The 22,689-nt window shown below is 40.5% G+C and overlaps 2 protein-coding genes across 4 annotated transcripts; both read right to left on the bottom strand.

Annotated features, from left to right (window-relative positions):
- Positions 1-3,145: 3,145 nt before the first annotated feature.
- On the bottom strand, positions 3,146-7,577 carry LOC115756608. 3 transcript variants are annotated; one of them, XM_030696444.2, is made up of 10 exons: positions 7,351-7,577; positions 6,803-6,868; positions 6,379-6,544; positions 6,093-6,170; positions 5,443-5,806; positions 5,158-5,270; positions 4,906-5,070; positions 4,647-4,786; positions 3,604-3,696; positions 3,146-3,520 (listed from the first exon to the last, which is right to left on the bottom strand). In XM_030696444.2, exons 2-10 carry the CDS (start codon positions 6,850-6,852, stop codon positions 3,364-3,366), a joined length of 1,326 nt encoding a protein of 441 aa, XP_030552304.1. In that variant the 5' UTR covers positions 6,853-6,868; positions 7,351-7,577; the 3' UTR covers positions 3,146-3,363. The 3 variants fall into 3 exon arrangements, with proteins under 3 accessions (XP_030552304.1, XP_030552303.1, XP_030552305.1); XM_030696443.2 differs by having other exon boundaries at positions 6,803-7,577; XM_030696445.2 differs by lacking the exon at positions 6,379-6,544 and having other exon boundaries at positions 6,803-7,574.
- Positions 7,578-16,783: 9,206 nt separating this feature from the next.
- LOC115752921 (probable aquaporin NIP5-1) lies at positions 16,784-22,371 on the bottom strand. The gene is made up of 4 exons (XM_030691336.2): positions 21,437-22,371; positions 18,751-19,170; positions 18,530-18,591; positions 16,784-17,438 (listed from the first exon to the last, which is right to left on the bottom strand). Exons 1-4 carry the CDS (start codon positions 21,641-21,643, stop codon positions 17,243-17,245), a joined length of 885 nt encoding a protein of 294 aa, XP_030547196.2. The 5' UTR covers positions 21,644-22,371; the 3' UTR covers positions 16,784-17,242.
- Between the last annotated feature and the right edge of the window lie 318 nt (positions 22,372-22,689).

Raw genomic sequence — 22,689 nt, 5'->3', positions numbered from 1 at the left:
TGGTGAAACAAAGACTTTGCGATTACATGAAAATGTCGGCAAGTTCGAACAAGGTTTTGGCAACATCAGATGATTAGTAATTTTTTTCACCCACAACTTTTTTTACACTTATCAACACCATCGGAAATTTACGGGGGCATGGAATAAATGACAGAACCATTCTAATTAGACATAAAGTGACTATTGAACCGGGTGTTGGCACATAGGGATCGTTATAGTAACGACATGGATTAACGTTAAACGTATTGAATTATTGGGACCGGCTTTTCTTTGCAAACTTCGCTTCCAACCTAGCTACCTACCTAAACCAAAGTTCTTCCAAAAGATGATGACTAGACAAGGATAATTCAGCATCCTACCAATAAACATAGAGCTAACTGTGGAGATTGTGCATGCACCCCCGTTGCATGGAGCACACCTCTATTCCCTAGGGGTGTCAACGGGCCGGGACCCGGCCTAAGCCGGCCCGAAACATAACAAGACCGAGCTCGATCCGAGCCGAGCCGAGTTGGGCCGGATTCTGGTCTAATTCTTTTTTTTTTTTTCCTTCTTTTTTTGGAATCAAAATCAATTAACAAACCCATCAAATGAAAGAATATAAAAAGAAAAAATAAAAATAAATTAAATTAAAAAGAAAAAATTGGTGTTAAAAAAAAATCGGGTGATGGGCCGGCCCGGCCTGAAAAGGCCCGAAAATTAAGTGAATTTTCGAGCCGGACCGGCCCATTTGGCACGGGCTTTTTTGACACCCCTACATGTCCCTACTGTCATTGACCATAGGCCACTTCTGAAAAAATTACTAAAAAAATCTTAAACCTATTGCAATTGTGCCAATTTAATCCATCCCGCAAATTTTGGTTGACCGACACTTACATGGATACTGGCCGGTCGATAACTTGATATTTTAATTTTTTTTTTAATTCAGCGACCGCCCGGAGGAAGAAGAGGGAAGGGAAACGAAAAAAAGAAAGAAAAGGAAAAAAATTTAAAAATTCAAAAAAATATTGTATCGCCGGTTGGTCAAAATTCGCCGACTAGACCGAATTAGCACAATTGCAAAAGATTTAGAGCTAAATGATTAAAAAAAAATGTTTATGACTAAAGTGGCACATTTGCAATAAGTTTATAACTTTTCCTAGCCTTTTTTTGGTGGATTTGGGAAGTAATAATGGTCAATAATTTAATAATTTAATAATTTATATCATGATCAAATATTGAGCTTGAGCTAGGTTACGGAACGTATTTTACAAGGAATGGCTCTTCCTATGCTTATATAAAGGCGTCACGCATGTGACATTTGTCTAACCCATGCCTTCTTACACAAATAATTATAACTGATTAGTAAATATTTAGTCTATAGAATCGGCGAGACGAAACTTACGACTAAAGCACGAAGATAAAGAGAACTATATAGAGTCAAGCACTCAAATTCTAAATCAACATTCGACCCTTAGGATCACGAGAACCATGTTAGATACAAACTCTACACATACATACCCACTCAGGCAACGTGAGACTTCATCTCGACTCGACTATATTGGTGTTTGATTTTCATTTGAAAAATGATTTCACTTTAAGGCTTGCCAGCGGCTGCCGCCGACCAATCGTGGTGAGGGAGGAAGAAAAGAAAAGGAAACAAAAAATAATGTTAAAATATAATATTAAAACATTCAAATATTTTAAAAAAAAATTAAAGATGAGCAGTTTTGGAAAATGTTTTCATCTCTTCAGATTGAGGAATTCACTTTCTTGATTTTGTACATAAACTTTTTATTGATCGGAAAGTATTTTCCTTTGATCGAATCATTTTTTCAATGAACCAAATGGGTGAAAGTCCGTAAAACTAAATATGAGAAAACACTTTTCCTTGACACAAACACACCCTTAGTTTCTAATCACATTCTCCCGCGAACACAAATCATTCTCTTTTCGAGCGATTCAGAAATTCATATAACTTGCTTCAATTTTTTTTTTTTTGGGAGAAGATAAGAAATGATTAAAAAAAAATGTCCCTCAAGCGATCTAATCTAATCTACTCACGATATAAAGGAAAAAAATGCTTCCGAAAACCTTAAATTATGTTCAATACATTTACTCCAAACTTTTTTTTTTGCGACACAAAAAATTTCAAACTTGTACCTATGTGACACATTTACTCCAAACTTATATAGCGGATAAATGTGTTATATGGGCATAATTTTTTTTTTTGGATTTTTGGTGCCTCACAAAAAACTTTGAAGTACCACCAAAAATCTTAAATTATGTTCATTATGACACATTTATCTCAACATTTTTTTGTGACACAAAAAGCCATAAACTTACACCCATGTGGCCCATCTATTCCAAACTTATATAAGGATAAATGTGTCACATGGCTATAACCTATAAGTCTAGAATTTTTTGTGCCTCACAAAAAAATTGCGAAATGAATGTGTCATACGGGATACAAATTTGAAGCTTTTTGTATCAAAATTTAAAAATTTGACGTAAATATAGCGTAACGAGCATAGTTTAGGATTTTTAATGATTTTTTCCGGTACAAAACTGAAAATGACCTGAGCATGTTGGTCCCTAAAGATGCTGTCTCGGGTCATGAACCACATGGTGACGTCCCCTATACATAGTTTTCTTCCTTTATGGCGAGAATATCCGTACTCCTTTTTTGATAATTATAATCAATGACAGTCGTACCTGATGGACGCGCAGCATTAGAAGATAATTTGCTTACAAGACCGTAAAATCTTGCACATATGGTTAATTAGCATTTACTGCTGATTATAATTTGTCTTTTTCTTCGGTGGCATTTTTTAATTTTGTCTTCGGAAATACAAATTCCCCGAAAATTGAAAATCAAGATGCAATGTTCAGAACAGGCTGGCGTTAGAAGACAACTGAACTTCATGCCCAGTATTGAGGAAAAAAAAAGAGAGAGAGAGAGAGAGAAAGATCGAGAAATGCACAAAGGGGTCGTGTTGAAAACACGGTACCGAGCATGTTTATTGACGAGCGGGAAAGAAATTATAAACATAAGACAGTTTCGCGAGAATCCGGCAACAGCAAATGTGGAAAAGCTGTGTCTAAAACCGAAGGTACTTGATAGATCAAGAGAAGGACAATGCCCTCAAGCAAGACAATGATGGAGTAAGTGTCAAGAAAGCAAATGCCTCCGAGTTCTTTTTATCTATATTGCCATATATCGGATCGTATGCGCATACAACAGTCAGGGACAGATTGGATTAGCTACTCTGGCCTTGAGATTATACAGCCTCAGATTGTTTCAACACTAAGAAACACACGATCGAGAGAGAGAGAGAGAGAGGATGTTAAGGGCGGAGTGCAACCTGTTATGGGCAGGAGTACAATCTAAGGAACTGTCAATTGATTATGCCCCATGGACTTCCACGAAGCTTCCAGACGCAGCAAATGCAGCTTCTCGACAAACGGTTCCAAAATATCCGCCTCTTCTTCCGGCGCAAATGCCATACAAATGCTAAGTTCTTGAACCGCCTCCCCGTAGTCCCTGGAATTATAAGTGTAAGAAGGTCATCGATCGATATGAAGGAAATAGAGTCTTTTTCAAGGAAAATCCGTAGCGGTTCATACTTCTTGTAGTACAACATCATCCCTTGGTCCCTTCTCAGAGACCAGTTATGCGGCTGCAGAATCAATAATCTTTCGGAAGCCATAATAGCCAACCTGTCGAGTTTCAATTCAAACGCCATGATGAAGTTTACTCGACAAAGATGAGAGGCGAAAATAATCCACAGACTTGAGAAGAAAGTTGAGTGAAGTGACCAAGGAAAATGTACATTGACAGAAGAAAACTTGCTACTATCCAATCCATTAAAGCCAAACTCCAAGAGCAAATGTTTGTTATGAAATAAACAGATGACCGATAAGCATTCATAGAGTAAAAAATTATTCGGTCCATCTCAAGTTGTTGTATAAAGGATGATTAATGACTCATATCATTTCTTTGGCAGCTACATACCTTTCCAGATATCATGAAGACAATCTTAGATTACAATATCAAGAAACATCCGTCAACTCTAGGACAATATATACTGCATTGCAGAGACTGAGTTTATTACCATCACATAACTGCAAGTCAAAATACAGGACATCTGCTCAAGACTAGAGGTATCAAAAATAGAAAAACATATCCAAAGCCAAGCGGATAGAACTAAATGAAGACAAAGCAAAGAGGAGAAGGAGACATGCCAATCATTCCAAGTTAGGACAACTGTGCAGTATGAGATCTGTAATTTACAAGTAGACACTCGGACAGTAAATAATCAAATTGAGGGGAGAGTTAGCATTGATGTGAAGCCAACCCCTTTCTAACAAGAACTTATCCAAGCAAAAAGACCATCATGATCTATGGCATGACCACATATGCCAGTGGGATAAGGGCAAAAAACAATATTTTGATTGGTGCGGTTATAAATCACGAAAATTTGGTAGTCTCAGATGACAAATATCATTTTCCATGACAAATGCAACCAAAATGTACGGACAGCACAATTTTCATGCACCTTCATATTCTCAATTTTCACAAGGAACTAATGATCAATGTTAAAACAAAACATGACATGGGAGAAAGCTAAAAACTGAGTCACAATCATACAAAAGAAGCAAAGTATTACCTAAGATCTTGGGGCCGCAGCACAGGAGCACTTGAATCGTCAAATTTGTTGGATTTTTCAGAAGCATAGTCAACATGCCTAAGAGGAGTAGTCAACATCAGCCCATGATTCAGCCTCGAAGCGCGTTTCCAATGAAGCCTCTGCAATTTTTCAGGCATAAATCATGAAATTCGTAGCAGAATGCTGGGAAATAAATAAAATAGGAATGTAATGAGGAAATCAAAATCAAGTAACAAATGCAGAACGTTGCAAAACTTACAATCAAGTTTGCCAAAGCAATCCCAATGATATCACGGTTTGAAGCTATCTCAAGTCCTAAAAGTGAATTGCTAGTTAAGTCTGATGCCCTGGATCTGGGGTCATCAACACACCTTCCATTGACAATAGCAAACAAGCTCTTTCCGTTAGTTACCTTGAAGAGCTCCTGCAGGTGGAGTACAATACATAAATCTGTAATCAGTCCCAAGATATAATATCCATCACAATGCAGTTATATCCGCAGCCAACGCACCTCTGGGTTCCCAGTTTGGGGCCATATCAAAAAATCTTCCCCAACACGAGATCCCACAATGGTCAGACCAAGTCTTCGACAAACCTCAATGTAAATAATGCTAAGCAAAATCGCTGTCATCAAGGGAAGCATGAAGTGTACCATCAGTCATCGGATCTAATTCAGATTCAAAGGAAAGGCATATCTCACAACGTCTATATCCAAATTCAAATGAATGGGACATGAGGTGCACAAGATATGCAGAAAAAGCTATCTACATCTGCATTATGCGGATCAGAATATTACCACTGCCAAATCTAGAACTCAGCACAGAGTGCAAGTATGAACATTTGGAATCTACAAGAACAGGGGTCCGCTTGAAGCCTTTCAACCCAAAAAGGACTACATTAACTGCTTCTAAAACCTCAACCAAATGGCAGCCGATATCTCTTGAAATTAGTTCTGCCTCAACTTCTTTAGCAATAGAATCCAGCTCACTCAGCCACTGAGATATTGTCCTTCCGGACAAAGGCATATTGTCTAAAGAGTCCCACTTTTGGGCATCAGATGGAACAGAAGCTGATCTTGTTTCTTTTGAAAGGAACTCTGCATCCATTTCTCTGTTGAGAGCCAGAAATGCCTCATCTTCAGCTGCCACATACAGCAAAACCTACACAATTGCATCAAGAAGGATAGTATGTTAAAAATGTGTGTCATGGGTCCAAGCAGATTAAGAATAGCTCCCAATCCACAAACTTGTAAGAACTTGAAGATGAAATATTCCGGTGAAGGGGACTGGAAGATCAATTGAGATGGATCACGTTCCACAATAATTTACTGCATGAGAATGAGCTTTACACAAACAAACCATAAGTAGTACCACTACAATGAATTTATGCAGTAGCACTTAGCGAATCAATAGAAAGATACAGAGACAGTTAAAAAAAAACTCATACTTTTGCAAGAGAGATGTCTTTGTCCTTGGACTGGAAAGAAATTTCCTGAGTGAACTTCTCCCTGGCAGCTTTAAGAATCTGGCAAACCAATAAGCATGATGTGATGAATACTCGGAAATGGTGAAGGACATCAATATTTCGAGGCAAAAGCAAAAAATCATTTAAAAAAAAATATGAGCAGGTGCAATGTAACCAAAGAACTGATGCCATCATATGAGATAAAGATCAAGATATCGCGATGTGACATAGTTTTCAAGCACAACGGAAGGACCGGTATGGAATTAACCTCCAGGTAGATTTGGGAACGAGACAGTTCCTTTGTCCTGTGATTGCTAGAAAGAGGGGAGGCCAAGGCCGAAATGGAAGCAATTCTTGAGAAAGGGCTCTGCTTGGTTCTACTTCTCAGTTTGTTCCCCTTCTCATTCCAACGGCAACAAGGGACATGATCACACCTGATGATCGGAAATAACAAATGGGATATTCCAGAATCCTTTGGCCCACCTCAAAATTCTTAAAAGTGCAAGATAAAGCACGACTAAATAACATCAAACACCATTAACACATTATCCCTCATCTGACTCAAGATACAAACATAAAAAGCAGAACATAGGCTTCCCCAATGCTTCCGCATAAAAAACAACAGTAAAAGAACAACTCTAAACACTTGAATGGTTGGAAAAAAGGCAGCACTTGACTGAATAAGTCATTACCTGATGCCCGTCACTGTAGCAACAGCAGCCATCGCCGGAGATGCCAACATCCCAACACCCGAAAATCTGGAATCAATATCTGTGAGGCAAATGAGAAGAAAAAAAAGGAAGGGAAAGAGACGGTTGGAGTCGTTTGCTGATTGATGATGTTCACTCTGTCAGAGAATGTGGTGAAAAGGGTAGCGAGAGCAACAATAACCAGCAAAGCCCAAGAAACAATCGAGAGGAAATTATCAGGATCAAGTACTCATGCGTCTCCAAACGCAAGACCAATCTCGAATTTGGAGTCCACGGAAGAGGCGAGGTTCATGATGGGCACTGGCAAACACGAGGGGGGTGGTGATCTGGAGCAGGAATCGGGACCATAAGAGGAGGAAACGGAAGAGGGAACTTTTGGGTGATTCAAGAAGACGCCGCTTCCGAAATTGCCAAGATCCATTAATGGAACACGTGTCTCTGGAATGATAAGACGCAGAAGAAGAAGAAGAAGAAGAAGAAGAAGAACAACAACAACAACAACAACAACAAGAATCCTTCTTCCTTTTTTCCCTTCCCTTTTCTTGTTTTTACTTGGAGAGGTTTCGCAGCATTAGGAAATAAGCTTCTTCCCAGTGTTGTTCTCTTTTATGGTGAGTGCAGATGAGAGCGCTCTGGGGCAACACCGCCAGCAGCCGAAGCAGCGTTCCACCATTGTCGCGCACTCCAAAGGAAAGACTGGTTTTTTAGTTCGTTTGCTTTGGGTTTTGGTATTTGGGTAAAACGCAGTGAATGAATTATATGGGAAGAAAAAGAAGGAGAGATTGCTTTTTTTCACTTTTCCTTTGATTTTGCCCATCCTATTTCGCCAAAAAGGTAATCATGATAGGATGAGAGTGAGACCCAAAAAGAAAAAATCTTCACTTTCTTAAAATGACATCATTTTTTTTTCCTTATTTTGCCTCTACCTTGTGATAAAATGAAAAATGCTTTACTAACAATTCATTCATAACCTGTAGGCCTTCTACCTCCATGCTGCATTGCTCAGTCAGGCTTTTGCCCATCGCAAAAAATTCCCCATTGTTGCCTTCCTTAGGAGTGTGGGTCGTGTCTCGGTCCCAGTGTAACCGATCATCTCCTCGGACTAGCTACTAATCATCGTATTGGTAAGCTATTGCCTCACCAACTAGTTAATCAGACGCGAGTCCCTCCTCGGGCGGATTCCTCCTTTTGCACAGCACAATCTCAACCATAAATTCACACATCATCATCTCGTATTTTGTATAAAGTATTCATTGATTGAGAAATCGTGTAGTCAGAAATAACTTATAATACTGTTACACCGTTAGTCTAACAACTTCCCGATAAAATTTTGCATGATGATTATACAAAAGTCATGTTTAAAACATACTAGTTTGAAAAATGATCGTTAATGGGAATTGGAAGAAAAAAGGCATCGGGGATCTTTTCACTTGCTTAAAATGGCATCATTTTTTTTTTTTTTACTTTCATCTTGTGATGAGATTTGACATTACAAATACATAAAATACAAAAGCCATGGTTAATCATACATCAGATGAAATACTCGAAAAGAATTTGTAGGCTATCTCGGAAGTCGGGACGTCACGCAGTCTTTTCTTACAGCAGGATACAATTTACAGTAATATGTATTCTACAACCTTCTATTTTTGCAACGAAAATAATATAACTATGCTTAAGTGTAGAGATTAACTAGGCGGGCGAGCCAATAAGCATGCAATCCTACTAGTAAAGAAATTAAAGGATGGGGACGCTAGTATCATAGGTGCGGGGTTTGACTTTCGCTCTATGCAAAGAGTTAGATCATAGAAAGATGAGATTTAGAAATAGGACAAATTAAAAAAAAAAAAAAACTAGGTAGGAAATCAAGTGATGGCCCATGATTACAATTTTTAGCTTATAATTAATCCACATGATGAGTGGGATTAATTGGGGGAAAAAAAGAAGGCCTACCATAATTTTTTACCACTATAAGCTTGACTCGTATCTCCAAAGTTGGCTCTTGTCTCTGTAGCGACATGAGACGCGGTGAGACAGGAAGACGGCATCATCCGTGGCATACGGAGATGAATAGTTTAATGACACTATGGTTAAAGTACCATGTCATAGATTTGTTTATTTATTTGTTTTCTTAAGGGTATGACAAAAAATATATTGTTGTCCCACTAGTGTTAGGGTTCATGTGCTGACAAATTATGCTACAATCAATGTGTGTGGCCGCGCTTCAAGCCCTACGAAATCGATCGAGTCATGGCACGTAAGTAGGAAACGACCATCTCCTTCGAATAGATTATACGGTCGGATCCATAGAAACGTCTTATTTCCAAGATATTTCCTTCACGGGAATCTCGTGTTTTCTTCTTATGTCAAATCCGGGCATTAGAAAAGCACCAACTCGTTTCCGAAATACGAGCGGAAAATTAGTATGAATCTCATTATTCTTGATGGATGTAATTAACTTGGCCCCGCAAAAGCAACTCTCTCTCTCTCTCTTTTGGGTTAACTTTTGTTGACAAGGGGTAGATAAGGTTGAATGATGTGACCACAAGATATATATATACCCTTCCCCCACTTAAAAGTATTCATTTATCAAGAAGAGTGGATGATGATGCAATCGACCAAACATTTTGTTATGTATAACCCCCACTTGCAAAATTAATTAAGTTTAGTGGATTAATTTAAAACTTTTCATGCTGAATTAAATTGATATTTTCTAAAGAGAGCTCCCCAAAATATCTCTTTTGGATCCTAGTATCTTCTTCTCTTTTGGGCCCCTCACGTCTCCATTTTTGTACTTTGTTTAAAGGGGGGTAATTCTGTCATCAATCACTGTTTATTCCATCGTTTGATTGAAGTTTTTGTCTTCCACTCTCTCTCTCTCTCTCTCTCTCTCTCTTCAATGGAGGAGAAATTGAACATGAACATGTCAAAATGGACCCGAGTCTAAGATGTCATCTTCATGTCTCTTGGGACCCCGGGAGTATCCATTGGAGTCCATTCCCTTGTCCCAATCCTTATCCTCCTCTATCAACCTTGTGTAGCTTTCCTTGGATAAGGTCTCAAAAAGTGCCAGACATATGTCTCCCAATTCGCCCAATTCTGAGTATTAGATCCCGTCCTTTTATGGGGGCAAAAGCTATTGCCCACAATTTGATGCGAATTTGGACGGAAGTGAAGCCCACAATTTCTCATGAACAACGATAATAAAGCGGTTTATTCGGATCGACCGTATCTGTAAATGTGTTGCATAACATGAGGTACAAGGCGAATAGGTCAAGAAGAACCGCCAGGAATTGAAGTTGAGACTCTCGGGGATATTTTGAGGATGTTGGGTTTGATGCTCTAGGCATTGTCGCATCGTCTCTCTTCACAACTCACCTGCAACCAAGATAGGCCCTTTAAAATCAGATGAGACTGGTTTGAGATGGCACGTGACTTATCTACCGACTCAATAAGCTCCGGTATAAACAAGAGCGGATCGAAAGACGTCCTGTCTAACACTCTCTATGGCCAATGGGATAAGGACAACATAGAGACCACATGAATCTGGATTATTGAGAACACCCTTTTGTTTGCTTTTCATTGTGGAAGATTGAGACTCGACCTAAAAGACACAGGAGTCATTTGCTTTCTTGTTCATCCATTGACGTCCTCTTAAGTAAAAGATTTCTTACAAAACCTTTTCTTTACACTTGGACCCGAATAAAGTCCTTAAATTGTTTCGTCTGAATTCTAAAACATAAAATCCAAGGTATTCTCCGAAATAAAAGAAAGAAAAATATTTTCTCTCAACTTAGAGAGTGATGGTAGGGAAGGTAAACTTAACTTCATTTTCGGGTAGGGTCGAATAGTAATGTCCGACGCCAAGGGTGAATCATCAAAGCTCCACCTTCCTAATCGCTTCGTGGTCACTCTTAAACTCTTTTTTTAGTGTTTTTGAACCAATTTGTCAGCCAATTCCCTTTGATTCAAAGACACTGTGCGAACAAGAGAAAAAAATTATCAAAAAGGTCTTAAATTTCTCTTCTTCTTTTTTCTACCAATTCCCTTCCCCTTAAACTTTCTTTTTTTTTTTTTTGCCGATTCAGTTCTAAACCTTTTACAATTGTGTCAATTCAATCCATTTGACGAATTTTGGCCAGGTGATCCTGACGTGGACGCCACCTGGCCAACGACCTAATATTTTAATAATTTGTTTTATATTTTTATTTTTCCCTTCCCCTTCCCCTTTCTTATTCGATCTCCAAGCGGTCGTCGAAACTTTTTTTTTTTCTAATTTAGTTCAGAACTTTTTACAATTGTGTCAATTCAATCCATTCAACGAATTTTAGCCGACGTGAACGCGACGGCCAACGACCTAATATTTTAATATTGTTCTAATATTTTAATCATTTGTTTTATATTTTTATTTTTCTCTTCTTCTTTTTTTCCCTTCCCCTTTCCCTTTCCTATTCTATCTCTAGCTGTTCTTCCAAACTTTTTTTTTTTGGCCGATTCGGTTCTAAACCTTTTACAATTGTGTCAATTTAATCCACTCGACGAATTTTGGGTCAATTAATCCATTCGATGATTGGATGCCCGATCTGATGTGGATGCGCCAACGACCTAATATTTTAATAATTTTGTTTTATATTTTTATTTTTCTCTTCTTCTTTTTTTTCCTTCCCCTTCCCCTTCCCCTTTCCTATTCTATCTCCAGCCGATCGTTGAAACTTTTTTTTTTGTTTGGCGATTTAGTTCTAAACCTTTTACAATTGTGTCAATTCAATCCATTCGACGAATTTTGGCCGGCCGACTGCCAACGTTCTACTTTTTTTTTTTTGGCCGTTTAGTTCTAACCTTTACAACAACCTAATATTTTAATAATTTGTTTTATATTTTTATTTTTCTCTTCTTCTTTTTTTCCCTTCCCCTTCCCTTTCCTCTTCCCCTTTCCTATTCTATCTCCATCCGGTCGTCGAAACTCGACGACTAGCTAGAGGATGACTAGCGAGGCTCTTGCTAGTCTCACCGTGGCCAAGCGAGGTTGAGCCTAGCCAGCCTAGAGCCTTGTCAAATCTGGGCTATTGAAGTCGGCCTTGCCGGTCATCCTCTCGCCGGTCGCCGAGGTTCGGCAACCGGCTGGAGGTAGAACAGGGTCGGCGACCGGTTGGAGGTAGAACATGGACAAGGAAGAACAAGGAACGGAAATGGAAGGGGAAGAAAAAAATAGAAAAAAATTAAAACATAAAAAAATTCAAAAATATTATTCAAATATTAGGTCGTTGGCCGGCCAAGATTCACATCGGCACCAGCTGGGCAAAATTCACCGGATGGATTGAATTGGCACAATTTCAATAGGTTTATGACTTTTTTGGAAATTTTCCTTAAAACAAAATGTGAAGAAAGCCGGCATGTATATATTTATGGTTGAATCAAATATCAACTACACATCGCCAATATAATAAAGACTAAGTAATTACAACTCCCGAATCAGTGGGGATTGAACCCTGTTGTGGAACTTTCTTTTTGGACCGGCGGACTGACCGTGTGCAATGTTTTAAGTATCAAAATCACATCTTTTATTCGATGGCTTTAATCTTTTTAGTGCAGTTAACAGTAAAAAGTGATCGTTACGCGAACACCGGCTGGGCCATTTAGGTCAAATCTTAACTTTGTTGCCCTAGCCCTCCCATTAACAAATGCCCATGCTCGGGTTGGCCAACTTTGCCTTTGTGGCCTTTGAGGTGTAAGCCAGCCTACAGTTCCCCGGAAAACTAGTCCAAAAAGCCTTGAACAAAGTCTCGAACTTATTGTACATCGATCAGTTCGTTCCTAAACTTTTTTATTGTGCTAATTTCATCTTAAATCTTTTGAGAACTTGTCAATTTAGTCATAGACCTTTTAATGTATTATCAATGTAGTTCTTCCAGTTAATTTTGACAAGATATTGTTAACTTGGATAATTTTTAAATTTTTTAAAAAGTTCTCCAAACATTTTTTCATTATATATATTTTTTCTTTTCTATCTTTTCTTCTTTTATTTTATTCATAGAGCTGGTGACCCCGGCTGGTCCTAGGGTGGGGGCGCGTGGCCCTACCGGCCTTGTGAATAAATCAATAGAAAAAACAAAAAGAAAGAAAAGAAAAAAAATCAACACAAAATTCAGAAAAAATTTATAAAAAAAATTTAAAATTATCCACGTCGGTGCCGGATGTTCCACTAAGGATAGATGGCATTGACTAGACCACAACGATTTTCAGTTAAAATTTGTTGGAAGGACTACATCGGCAATTCGTTAAAATATTTAGGATTAAATTGGCAAATCTTTAAAAAGTATAAAACTAAATTCGCACGATTAAAAGGCTTAGGGTTGAATTAGCTGCCGTACAATAAGTTTAAAATTGAATTGGTGAAATTGAAAGGTTTATGATTAAATTGGCATCGCCGCACAATAGGTTTAGGACTGCAGTTGACAATTTTCCAATTTTGTTTTCCCCCCAAAGACCTTCATGATATCAAGCAGACGGTTTCATATCCAATCTTTCTTAATTCCTTATTCGCCTCTCTAATATCTGCTTTCACACTTGTTTCTTCAACAGTTGATGTTGGAAACGAGTCTTCCTTTTTACCCTTTTGTGCTTTGATTTGGATTGAAATTTACTTAGACCACATTTCAACATGGCCAATCAATGCTTTCAGCGGTCGTAATGATCACGACCTCTCTCCTTTATGTATACATCATTGATTCCACGAACTGCCCCACGATCTTAGCATGTATGGAAGCCACATTCGCACCAGAAAAAGGCCTTGATCTCTTCCTTTTTCGATCTCACGGTCTTCATCTCGTCCTTCTGGGTTTCGTATTCTTCCTTGTCACATTCCTCGCTCGACCGACGTCATATCATGGGCAAAAGGAGGTAGTTCAGAAAGTACCTAAATAGGTTGGTTGATGATCATATTACTTCTGTGAATTCCTTTTGATAAGTCACTTTTTTGCACATTCCCATCCAAAGAAGGAACCAGGAAAGATTGCTCGAGGTCATTTGGAGAACCTTGTTGTCATCTCTTAGGGTTTAACGTATGTTTTGGTCCCAAGGGAATGGATGTTGGATGGAACCACCGCACGAATTTTCAGTTCCTCTGCCTTTGTTTGGTATTGCTTGCTTGCTTACGGGATTGATTAGCCACGGAGCAGGGTTGGGACGACCGACCCTCGACCTTGCCTGCACGGCGACTAGAGATGCCCCTGATATCCACTCCACGCCCCCATGCGGGCCATGCCCAGTGCCCTAGACATGATTGTAATGCCACCCCTTACGTATGTCTCGTGTCACGGACCGGCATATTTCAGCCTTAGAATTAGCCCGTGCAGCACCTGGCAAGCCAAGCCAGGTCAGCCTTCCTCCTCATGTTGCTGCCAAGAACAGGACGGTGAATAGCTTCATAGCACCGGATCATACCACGCGTAGCTCGGCTGAACGGATCATGGAGCAGGATCACACGGTTCACTTCGGTGCAACAACCGGTTTCGACCTGCCATTGCCTCATCAGAAGAGCGATATTAGTTCCCGATCGGTTTGTACACGTGAGGCCAACTCTGCCTTCACAGCTCCATAAAGATGTTATCCATTTATCCTAAAATTTTTAGCACAAACCGTCTTGACACTACTCCCATAGACCAGTTGCATCATTCTCCTGTGCATCCCACACTTTTCACGATGACCACAAGCTCCACTCACAAAGGTTAAATGAGTAAGAGACTGGGAGGAATTGGGACACGGGACTTTCAGTTCGTCGCATTGTACACATGTACGGATAGGGACAAAGAACATCCGGTCCGTGCTCCGAATAATCTTATTTCAAGCTCTAGTTCAAACAACTTATCAAATGTTAGTATTGTCTCCAACTTTTAATTCCAAGGAAGTAAGATAACTTATTGTCAAATTAGTGAACCCTTCTCTCTCTCTCTCTCTCTCTCTCTCTCTCGTCATGGTCCATGATCAGCACCGAATCCGAATGGGCTTGGGAAAGCCTTTATACAAGAGAAAGTGCCATTGCCCGAGCGCTCGGACTGGACATCTTCGCAATCCACACATCAGCCTTTCGATGTGTCAGCTCATGTAACCAGGCCGATCATCTCGGCGGCATGTTAATGTTCCGAGGTAGTTTTTTTTTTTTTTTGGGCCTAGCGATAAAAGGGTTCATGATATTACGAGTTTGATGGGCGTGGGCTAATTACCTACCCATTACTATCGCGATTAGCGAGTTACTCTAAGAGAAGAACAAAGCTTTTCTAGATCAAACAACTTCCTCTCGTGGTGGGTCGACTAGCGTCCTCCACATTAGTACGTGCACTCATCACTCAACAACCTGCTCATTGTTGGGAATCCATGGGTGACCTTAGGAGAAGATCTCTTTTTAATTAGTGAGTTTGTTTTCTCAAACGTGAAGCCGGTTGGAACGCATGTCGCGAAGGCAACGCGATGCGGGCCATTCCAGGTTGGCCGTAGCATAAAATGCCTTTGTGAATTCTAGGGCAAAGTGAAAAACGGAAGGGAGGACCGGTGCTTATTGAAGTAACAAATCAAAAAGCAAAAAAAAAAAAAAAAAAAAAGGGATCGTTTGAGTGCACCATCTTCTACAAATTGGCATAAAGATAACATATTAAGCAGATCCTTATTTTTTTTCTTTTTGATTTGTTTTTTTTTTTCTGGTCGGAAGCATTATTTTCATTTCACTTGAAAAAGATGAAAATTGCTTCAAGATAAAGATTAAAAAACAAACAAAGCAAGTAAATCTAAAAGACAAATTAACTTGATACATTCCGCAAAGAGACTCGCTCATTCCACTACAAAGACGAAAACGGGTATGTCATAACATCAAATCTCAAACGGTGATTGATCACTGAATCTTGCACCAATGATGAGCACACATCGAGATAGCCATCTCTACTTAAGGCTTTGCCAAAAGGAGGTGCGCGCCTAGGTGCGAAGTCCCCAACACCATCACTGAATAGAGATAACAACAACACCAACAGGTTGAAAGAGTACAGAAAACGCCTTGTAAATCCCAAATTTATTTCTAGAATGGAATGAAAGAGCACTCAAATCTAAATCTAACTATAAATTGCGTGAGAAGATCTGAAAAAAAGATACTAATTGATAACAAAATAACTTTTAGATAAGTTGACTGCAAAAGTAGCAGAGAGGAACCGTGCTCGACTATAAGGAGCAAGCACCGGAGCCGAAACAAGCGAGCATAATCGAAATAGCTGATACTTCTAAAATGCTCACATTTCGAACTTCTGAGCTCACCGGATAAAACTCTTCACAAGGAAGAAGTCGACGGGATTATCCGAAATCAACTAAACAAATAAACTGCAAGAGGAAGTTGAAGATACAAGGAATAAGAAAACGAAAGGAAAATGAAGAAGATGAGGGGTGAGGGTCTGTCCCCATCAGAAATTTGCCGCAAGGGGGGGCTTGGCGACAGTTTGAATTGGGGGAACCCTAGGGGAGCGAAAAAGATTTTGTTACTTCATTAGTGCTTACGCATGTAGAAATGCGGGCTAAGGACTTTCTTTCGGCCTTTTCTTTATTTATCGATTTTCTCTCGACACGGCTTAGGAATTTGGTTGTGATAAAGAAACATATCGTAGAATCCCCTCAAACAATTTCGGGGAAAAGGACGGCCTGAATTACAATTCCCCATCATTTCGACGGGATCGCGCTTGCGCTAAAGCGATTTCCCTAGCTCTTATCTTTTCGACATTTCCTTACCACCCGATCTGATAAAAAAAAAAACAAAGGAAATAGCGACGCCCATTAACTAAATGAAGAATCTAATCTAATTCAAGCTTTTTATTGGTGAAGAAAACGAGGGCTAAGATCCAACGATTGTAGAGAAGATTAAAATCACAGTGCTTGATCTGAATCCTTGAAGCCATCAGCCAGTAAAGCAATCACACGGTACTGCACAAATGCTACACACGAATAATCACACACACGTGCGACTCCCACTTTTTATTATTATTTATAACACAAAGGGAATGAGCCAAAGACACCAGAGCTCTCGGTAGAAGACAAACCACACTGAAATATTTAAAAAAAAAAACACACACCCACACACACACATCGAATCCGAGTCAGTGACTCAGTGAGTTCCCATGGGTCCACCCGCGCTCACGATCCAGCTGCGGTGCCCAGCAAACTTTATTCAAGCACAAACATTCCCAAACTATAGAGCGTGGACTTTCGGTCACATCCATACCTCGCTCTCAAACTTACATTAAAAACCTTTTCTTTTTTGAACTTTTTCTCTTTTTTGAAGACACTTTTTATCTCACACCATCGATTCTTCCTCACCCACCAACATGCCCATGATAGTGAATGGAGCGGTCTCTCAATGGGCGGGCGGGGGGACGCAAGAGAGGCGCCTCCTCTCTAGCGCCGGAAGCTCCGGACCGGGCGGGGCGGGTCGGCCTCGTCGTCCCGGAGCTTGACAACCGTGTAGGTGCCGGCTCCGGCCAGAGCTCCGAGCGTCGGGGCCACCAGGTAGATCCACAGGGCTCTGTAGTTCCCGGCCGCCACGGCCGGGCCTAGGGTGCGAACTGGGTTCATCGAGCCGCCGCTAGCTGGCCTGGCATGGGAAGAAATGGCCCCTGTTAATTGGTTGTCAAACCGAGAGAAGAGAACTGTTCGGTCCATCGACACCGCTTGTGAAATGATTAAAAGCCCCCGGACAAGAAATCGAAAAGAAGCAAAGGAATGCTAGAGCCTAGAGAATGATTTGCATGTTTGTCGGAGAGAATCTTTAATAATGTCCGTCGAAGATGCAGACATCTCGACTGACAGCGGAAAGGATCGCCTTCTTTTCAACAGAAATGAGCGATGCGAGAACGTGGCGTGACCGACCAGCCCCCCACTTGGTTTTAAGTTGATTTTTGACTCCATGGGACGTACGACGCTCTTGCCCATTTTTAATAATTCCCAATCCCTTTCGTTTCGACTTTTTGCCCAAAAAAAAAATTAAATAAATAAATTTTTTACATTGATGTTAATTCAGTCGTAAACCTTTCAATTATATCATTCAGTCCTAAACCTTTTATGCTTGTACCAATTGAGTTCAAATGGCCAATTAAAAAAATCAGAAATCGCTGAAGTGAACGTGAGTCATACTACGTGGTATGATCAACACTATCGTGGACATTTTTAAAAGTATCTTTCAATATTTCTCATGGTTTTTTTTTCTTTTCTTCTTTTATACTTTTGTTTGCTTACTGGGCAAGGGTGTAGTGGCCCTCGCCGGTTCTGGACAAAGACAACGTACGATCGGAAATATACCCATACAGATAAAACATTCGTATATTATCATGCAACTTGGGTTTAGAAAAATGAAAATAAAGAGAGCAATCACTCTGTCTCTAGGTAGAATCACGTGGAGGAAACAGATGGAGTTGAGCTGGTTAGCTGTTCTTTCATTTGGGTTCCTTCTGTTTGACTCGGAATCGTTTTGAGGATCGAAAAAGTTTCGGACACAAAATCTTTTTTTCCCAAAACTTCAAATCATGGTCGTTAACCCTCATCAGCTGAGTTGTAATTATAAGAAAGTTCTTAATGTAATTCCAACCTCATATGATTGGGAAAATATTTGTAGACAATGCATAGGAGATGAAACCAATCACAACATAAGGAAGAAGACATGAATGAGGAGTGGAAAATGTCACGTACCCCGAAACAAGAATGTTGAGCATAACCGTGGCTCCAACAGCTATACCCGCCAACTCTCCAACCTATACAAAACCACAAGGAGATTAATATTAAGCATGGTAATAGTGATTTAGAGAGTAATATGACAAGCTGTTGTCGGGTGTTAAATATGTCCGGCGCTATGTAAATGCCCACCAAGAAAATTTCCCGTCATTTCAAGAATTTAAGATACATATACGTACCGCGCGAGTGTCGGTGGCGACGGCGGTGACGACGAACAAGAGGTTGAAAGTGATTAGAAACTCGAGCGCGAAGGCTTGGCCATGGCTGACGGAAGGGATAGTGACGCCGCCCGCCATGTACGGGTGGAAGACGCCCTTGAGAGCGAACGAAGCGCAAATCGAGGCCGAGACCCGGGCGGCGATGTAGGCGGGGACGTGGACCCAAGGGAAGTGGCGGAGGGCCGCAAAGGCGATGGTGAGGGAGGGGTTCAGGTGAGCTCCCGAGATGTGGCCGGTCGACAGGATGATGATCATCACCGCGAGCCCCGCGCACGCCGCGCTGCCAATCAGCGTCTCGGAGCCGGTGTACTTCTGGTTCACAATTGACCCGGCCGCTGCCGCGAATATCAGGATGAAGGTTCCCACAAATTCAGCTCCAACCTGCATCGGCAATACATACTCATGAGCTGTTCATTTGCATTAAGGATCAAAGCAAATTAGAATCAATGATGGAAATTGACAACCAAAACTGGCGAAAAAGAAAAAAAAGGTAAATGAAAGCTGTTCATTTTACTCCAAACATGAAAAAAAATACGAACTTCATACAGGTTAATTGACATTGAGCACTTTAGACATTGATATGACGTGACCGTCCAAAGCTTCAAAATCTTCCAATGAAATTGATTTTTGTATCCAAACACCTACTTAACTGTGAGTTGACCAATTAAGTGGCTGATGACGTGTGAGCACCGACGTCCGAACAGCAACAGTCTTTTGCATAGTGAATATGCCGGTGGGACAACAATTTAATACCAAGCATTGACCCAAAAGTTCAACAGTAATTTCAGAAAAATAGGTCTCCATGCCATTCATTTACATATATTCTCCCATTCAATGAACCCTCCATAATTCAATTTCCCACTAGTAGCAACATTGCTATTTGGATTGCGCATGCGCAAGTGAAAGTGTCTATTGATGATTGATCTCGATTCAGAAAAGTTAAAATTGACATTCTCATGGTTCCGATGACACCTCGTTGATAAAGGGTGTCTCTAGGATAAGGTAATTGAAACCCGAAAGGAAAGAAAGCACGTAAGAAATCTGCATTAATTCGACACATGTGCACCAAAAGGGTTTCATAAACCATGACGATGAGATCGACCAGATCATGATGTCTATGTCTATCGATGCATGTATATGGAGTATAATAAGCGTACAAATGCCAAGTACAACTTTTGACGTGGCAGTTTCATTCAATCCTATATACCATTTGGTAGTCCATAGATAAGGTCTACTTGAAAATAATTGGAGTGGGTGTGGTTAAAAAAGCATTGAAACTAAGCAAGACGGCTTGGACTCTATTATCACTATTATTTTTTATATTCGTTGTGAAGAAAACTAAGTAAATCCAAAATGGATCCACACCACCATTGGTCCGTGCAGCAATTTTAGCGTTTGGTGTTTTGCGAGGAAGATGGACACAATGAAGCCATGCCCCCCACCAGCTGTTCGATGAAATAACAATTGTTCTCTTATCTCCGCCAATATTTTAATGTACTACTTTTGGTTCTATATGCCAACAAAACCCACCAAATTGAAACTATAGTCCGGCCAAATTATTCATTAAACTAGATAGATGAAAAAAAAAACAAGATAAATCGAGACATAATCAGATAGGAGTCACCGTTATACAGCCCTGCGTCAGCTCCAACCTAATTCCCAAGTACTTTATGGCATTCAATAACTAGTTTGACCTTTCTCATATGGTTTTCCTGTGATTTGTTTTCATGGACGTATGTAATCTGCACGACCCCACCTATTCTTTGTCTGTCCTATGAGAAATTGCCTTTCTTTTCTACCAATTATGCAAAATCAAGAGCATGCCCAACAACTTCCACGCAATTTTTTAAAAGAGGTGCCCAAAGAGAATTGTGTTGATTCGCTCCAAGAGAATCATGGGGAAGTGAATACAGATGCACCCTAATCTCAAAGTCAAAATACATCTCACGAATTCTGTTTTTTCCTTTTCCTCTTTCTTTTTCAATGCCTATTTATAGATCTCTTTTTCGTGTGAAAACCATTAAATTGTGCGAGGTACTTAAGCAAACTGAATTAAGTCAAAAGACATCTTTTTTTTTTTAATTTACTCTGATGGGGTACAAAGGACATAAACAAAAAAAAAAAAAAATGGAAAATCTCCCAAGAAGCACCCTTCGGACAAGAAGACAAAGGTTGCACATTTTGTCAGAAAGAGCTATTTCGCTTTGCGTCTTCCTCTTCGTGAAAGTCAAAAGTACGAAAAAAGAGAGTACCCAATAATGCGTTTTTTTTTTTTTTTGGAGGGCATGACTGCACATAACTCAGAAAACACCTCCGCATGTGGAAGATAATGATCCGTGCAGGTGCGGATGATGCTTCCCAGTATTTTCAAGATTGATACAAACAAACTGTGTCAATTCTAACTTTTAACACAAGTCTCACGAGGAGCAATATGAAGAAGCAGTCATCCAGACACGTCCATTAATGGATCGGGTGAAATGGGGGTGGATGTGATGGGTCGAAAGAGGTGATTTTTCCGATGCATGGCGAACCGGCGAGCGCGAAGAATCGCCCGCCATTCAACTCTAGACCTTCATTAGCACCGCTAAGCAATGATCTCAAATCACAGAAGAGAGAGAGAGAGAGAGAGAGATAGAGAGAGAGTTACCTTGCGTGTGAGAGAGATGTCCGGAACGGGGAAATCGGTGAAGCACGTGTGGGGCTCGCCCCACGTGGGAGCGTTCACCGGGAGGCACTTGCAGCGCGGCATTGACTTCCTGTCGTACGACAGCGAGTCCACCCTCATCCCTGGGAACAGTGGCGCCGGCGTCCCCGGCGTCGCCGGCGCTGATGCTGCTGTTGGCGATTCTGGCATTTCTTTCTTGTCTTTTTTTTTTTTTTTGGAATTTAACCAAATAACACGGCTAGAGATAGCAAAAGTGAAAAAATATTTTTGGGTTTTTTTTTTTTTTGGGGTGGGAGAGGATAGCTTGGAACAAGATAGAGCGAGAGAGAGCGAGACAGACAGAGGAGACTGTTACATGATTCGTAGGCTTTTATGAGGCTGTCCTCACACTTTCGTCTCGATCTTCTCCAGGATTCTCACCACACTAAACACCAAGACTGCGCTCAAATCATGACTAGGGCAGTGACAATAATTACGATTTTTTTTTTTTTTTGGGGGTCCTGGAGTGAGAGGTAAGAAAGGGCAGGTATTACATGCTGTGCAGGTTTTTCTAAATGTGTCTCTAAGGAATGATTGGAGAAATGAAACGAGCCACTTTAGACTACGAACAGACAGACAGAGAGCCCCACTGTACCATGAACAAGAAGTGAGGAAACTCTCTTTTTTTTATCCTGAGGGTTTTCAAGATTTGGGTTTTGCAGAATTCTGGGTTGATGCGACGAACTCTTACATGATCTGCAGGTTTTTATGGAGCCGATCTCAAGGAACTGAGGAAACCGCCGGACCCAGCTTCGAAAGGACGAGACTAACTGCAAGGGCTGAGAGATCTCATGGCTGTGCAACTGAGGAAGAAGAAGAAGAAGAAGAAGAAGAAGAAGATGATGATGGTGGGTGAAGGAGATGGTGTTTTCCCTACGAGAGAGTGAGAGAGAGATGAGTTTCAGTTTGTGCATAAATGGCATGGTTATATAACACAAAACGAGGCCCAATGAACATGAGACCTGAAATCGTAAATCGGAAAAAGTCAATGCTCCATCCCATCATCATCTTCCTCACAGCTAATGTAACCTCCCGCGTCGATGCTCTAGTCACCTGTGTAAAAGAGATTTCGCGTCTCACTGCCGCTTCTCCACCGTTGGATCACGACCGAAACGCGCGACATCGTCAGATCGGCGAGCATGACTTGGGGCTGTGACGCGCCCGCTTTCCTTTCGTTAAAAAAAATAATTCCCCCC

This window comes from Rhodamnia argentea, chromosome 9 (assembly GCF_020921035.1).
Source record: "Rhodamnia argentea isolate NSW1041297 chromosome 9, ASM2092103v1, whole genome shotgun sequence".
Taxonomy (NCBI): domain Eukaryota; kingdom Viridiplantae; phylum Streptophyta; class Magnoliopsida; order Myrtales; family Myrtaceae; genus Rhodamnia; species Rhodamnia argentea.
This window is presented reverse-complemented; position numbering and strand designations above follow the sequence as displayed.

Bases quoted from the DNA above. Each gene is read 5' to 3' on its own strand.
- LOC115752921 (XM_030691336.2), bottom strand. From the start codon at position 21,643: ATGCCAGAATCGCCAACAGCAGCATCAGCGCCGGCGACGCCGGGGACG. The intron at 19,171-21,436 runs GTAACTCTCTCT...TTGCCGATGCAG, and splicing joins ACATCTCTCTCACACGCAAG to GTTGGAGCTGAATTTGTGGG. The intron at 17,439-18,529 runs GTACGTGACATT...TTCCCATGCCAG, and splicing joins CTCAACATTCTTGTTTCGGG to GCCAGCTAGCGGCGGCTCGA.
- LOC115756608 (XM_030696443.2), bottom strand. From the start codon at position 6,852: ATGTTGGCATCTCCGGCGATGGCTGCTGTTGCTACAGTGACGGGCATC. The intron at 6,171-6,378 runs GTTAATTCCATA...TTGGTTTGCCAG, and splicing joins GTTCCCAAATCTACCTGGAG to ATTCTTAAAGCTGCCAGGGA. The intron at 4,787-4,905 runs GTAAGTTTTGCA...GAAAAATTGCAG, and splicing joins TTGCTTTGGCAAACTTGATT to AGGCTTCATTGGAAACGCGC.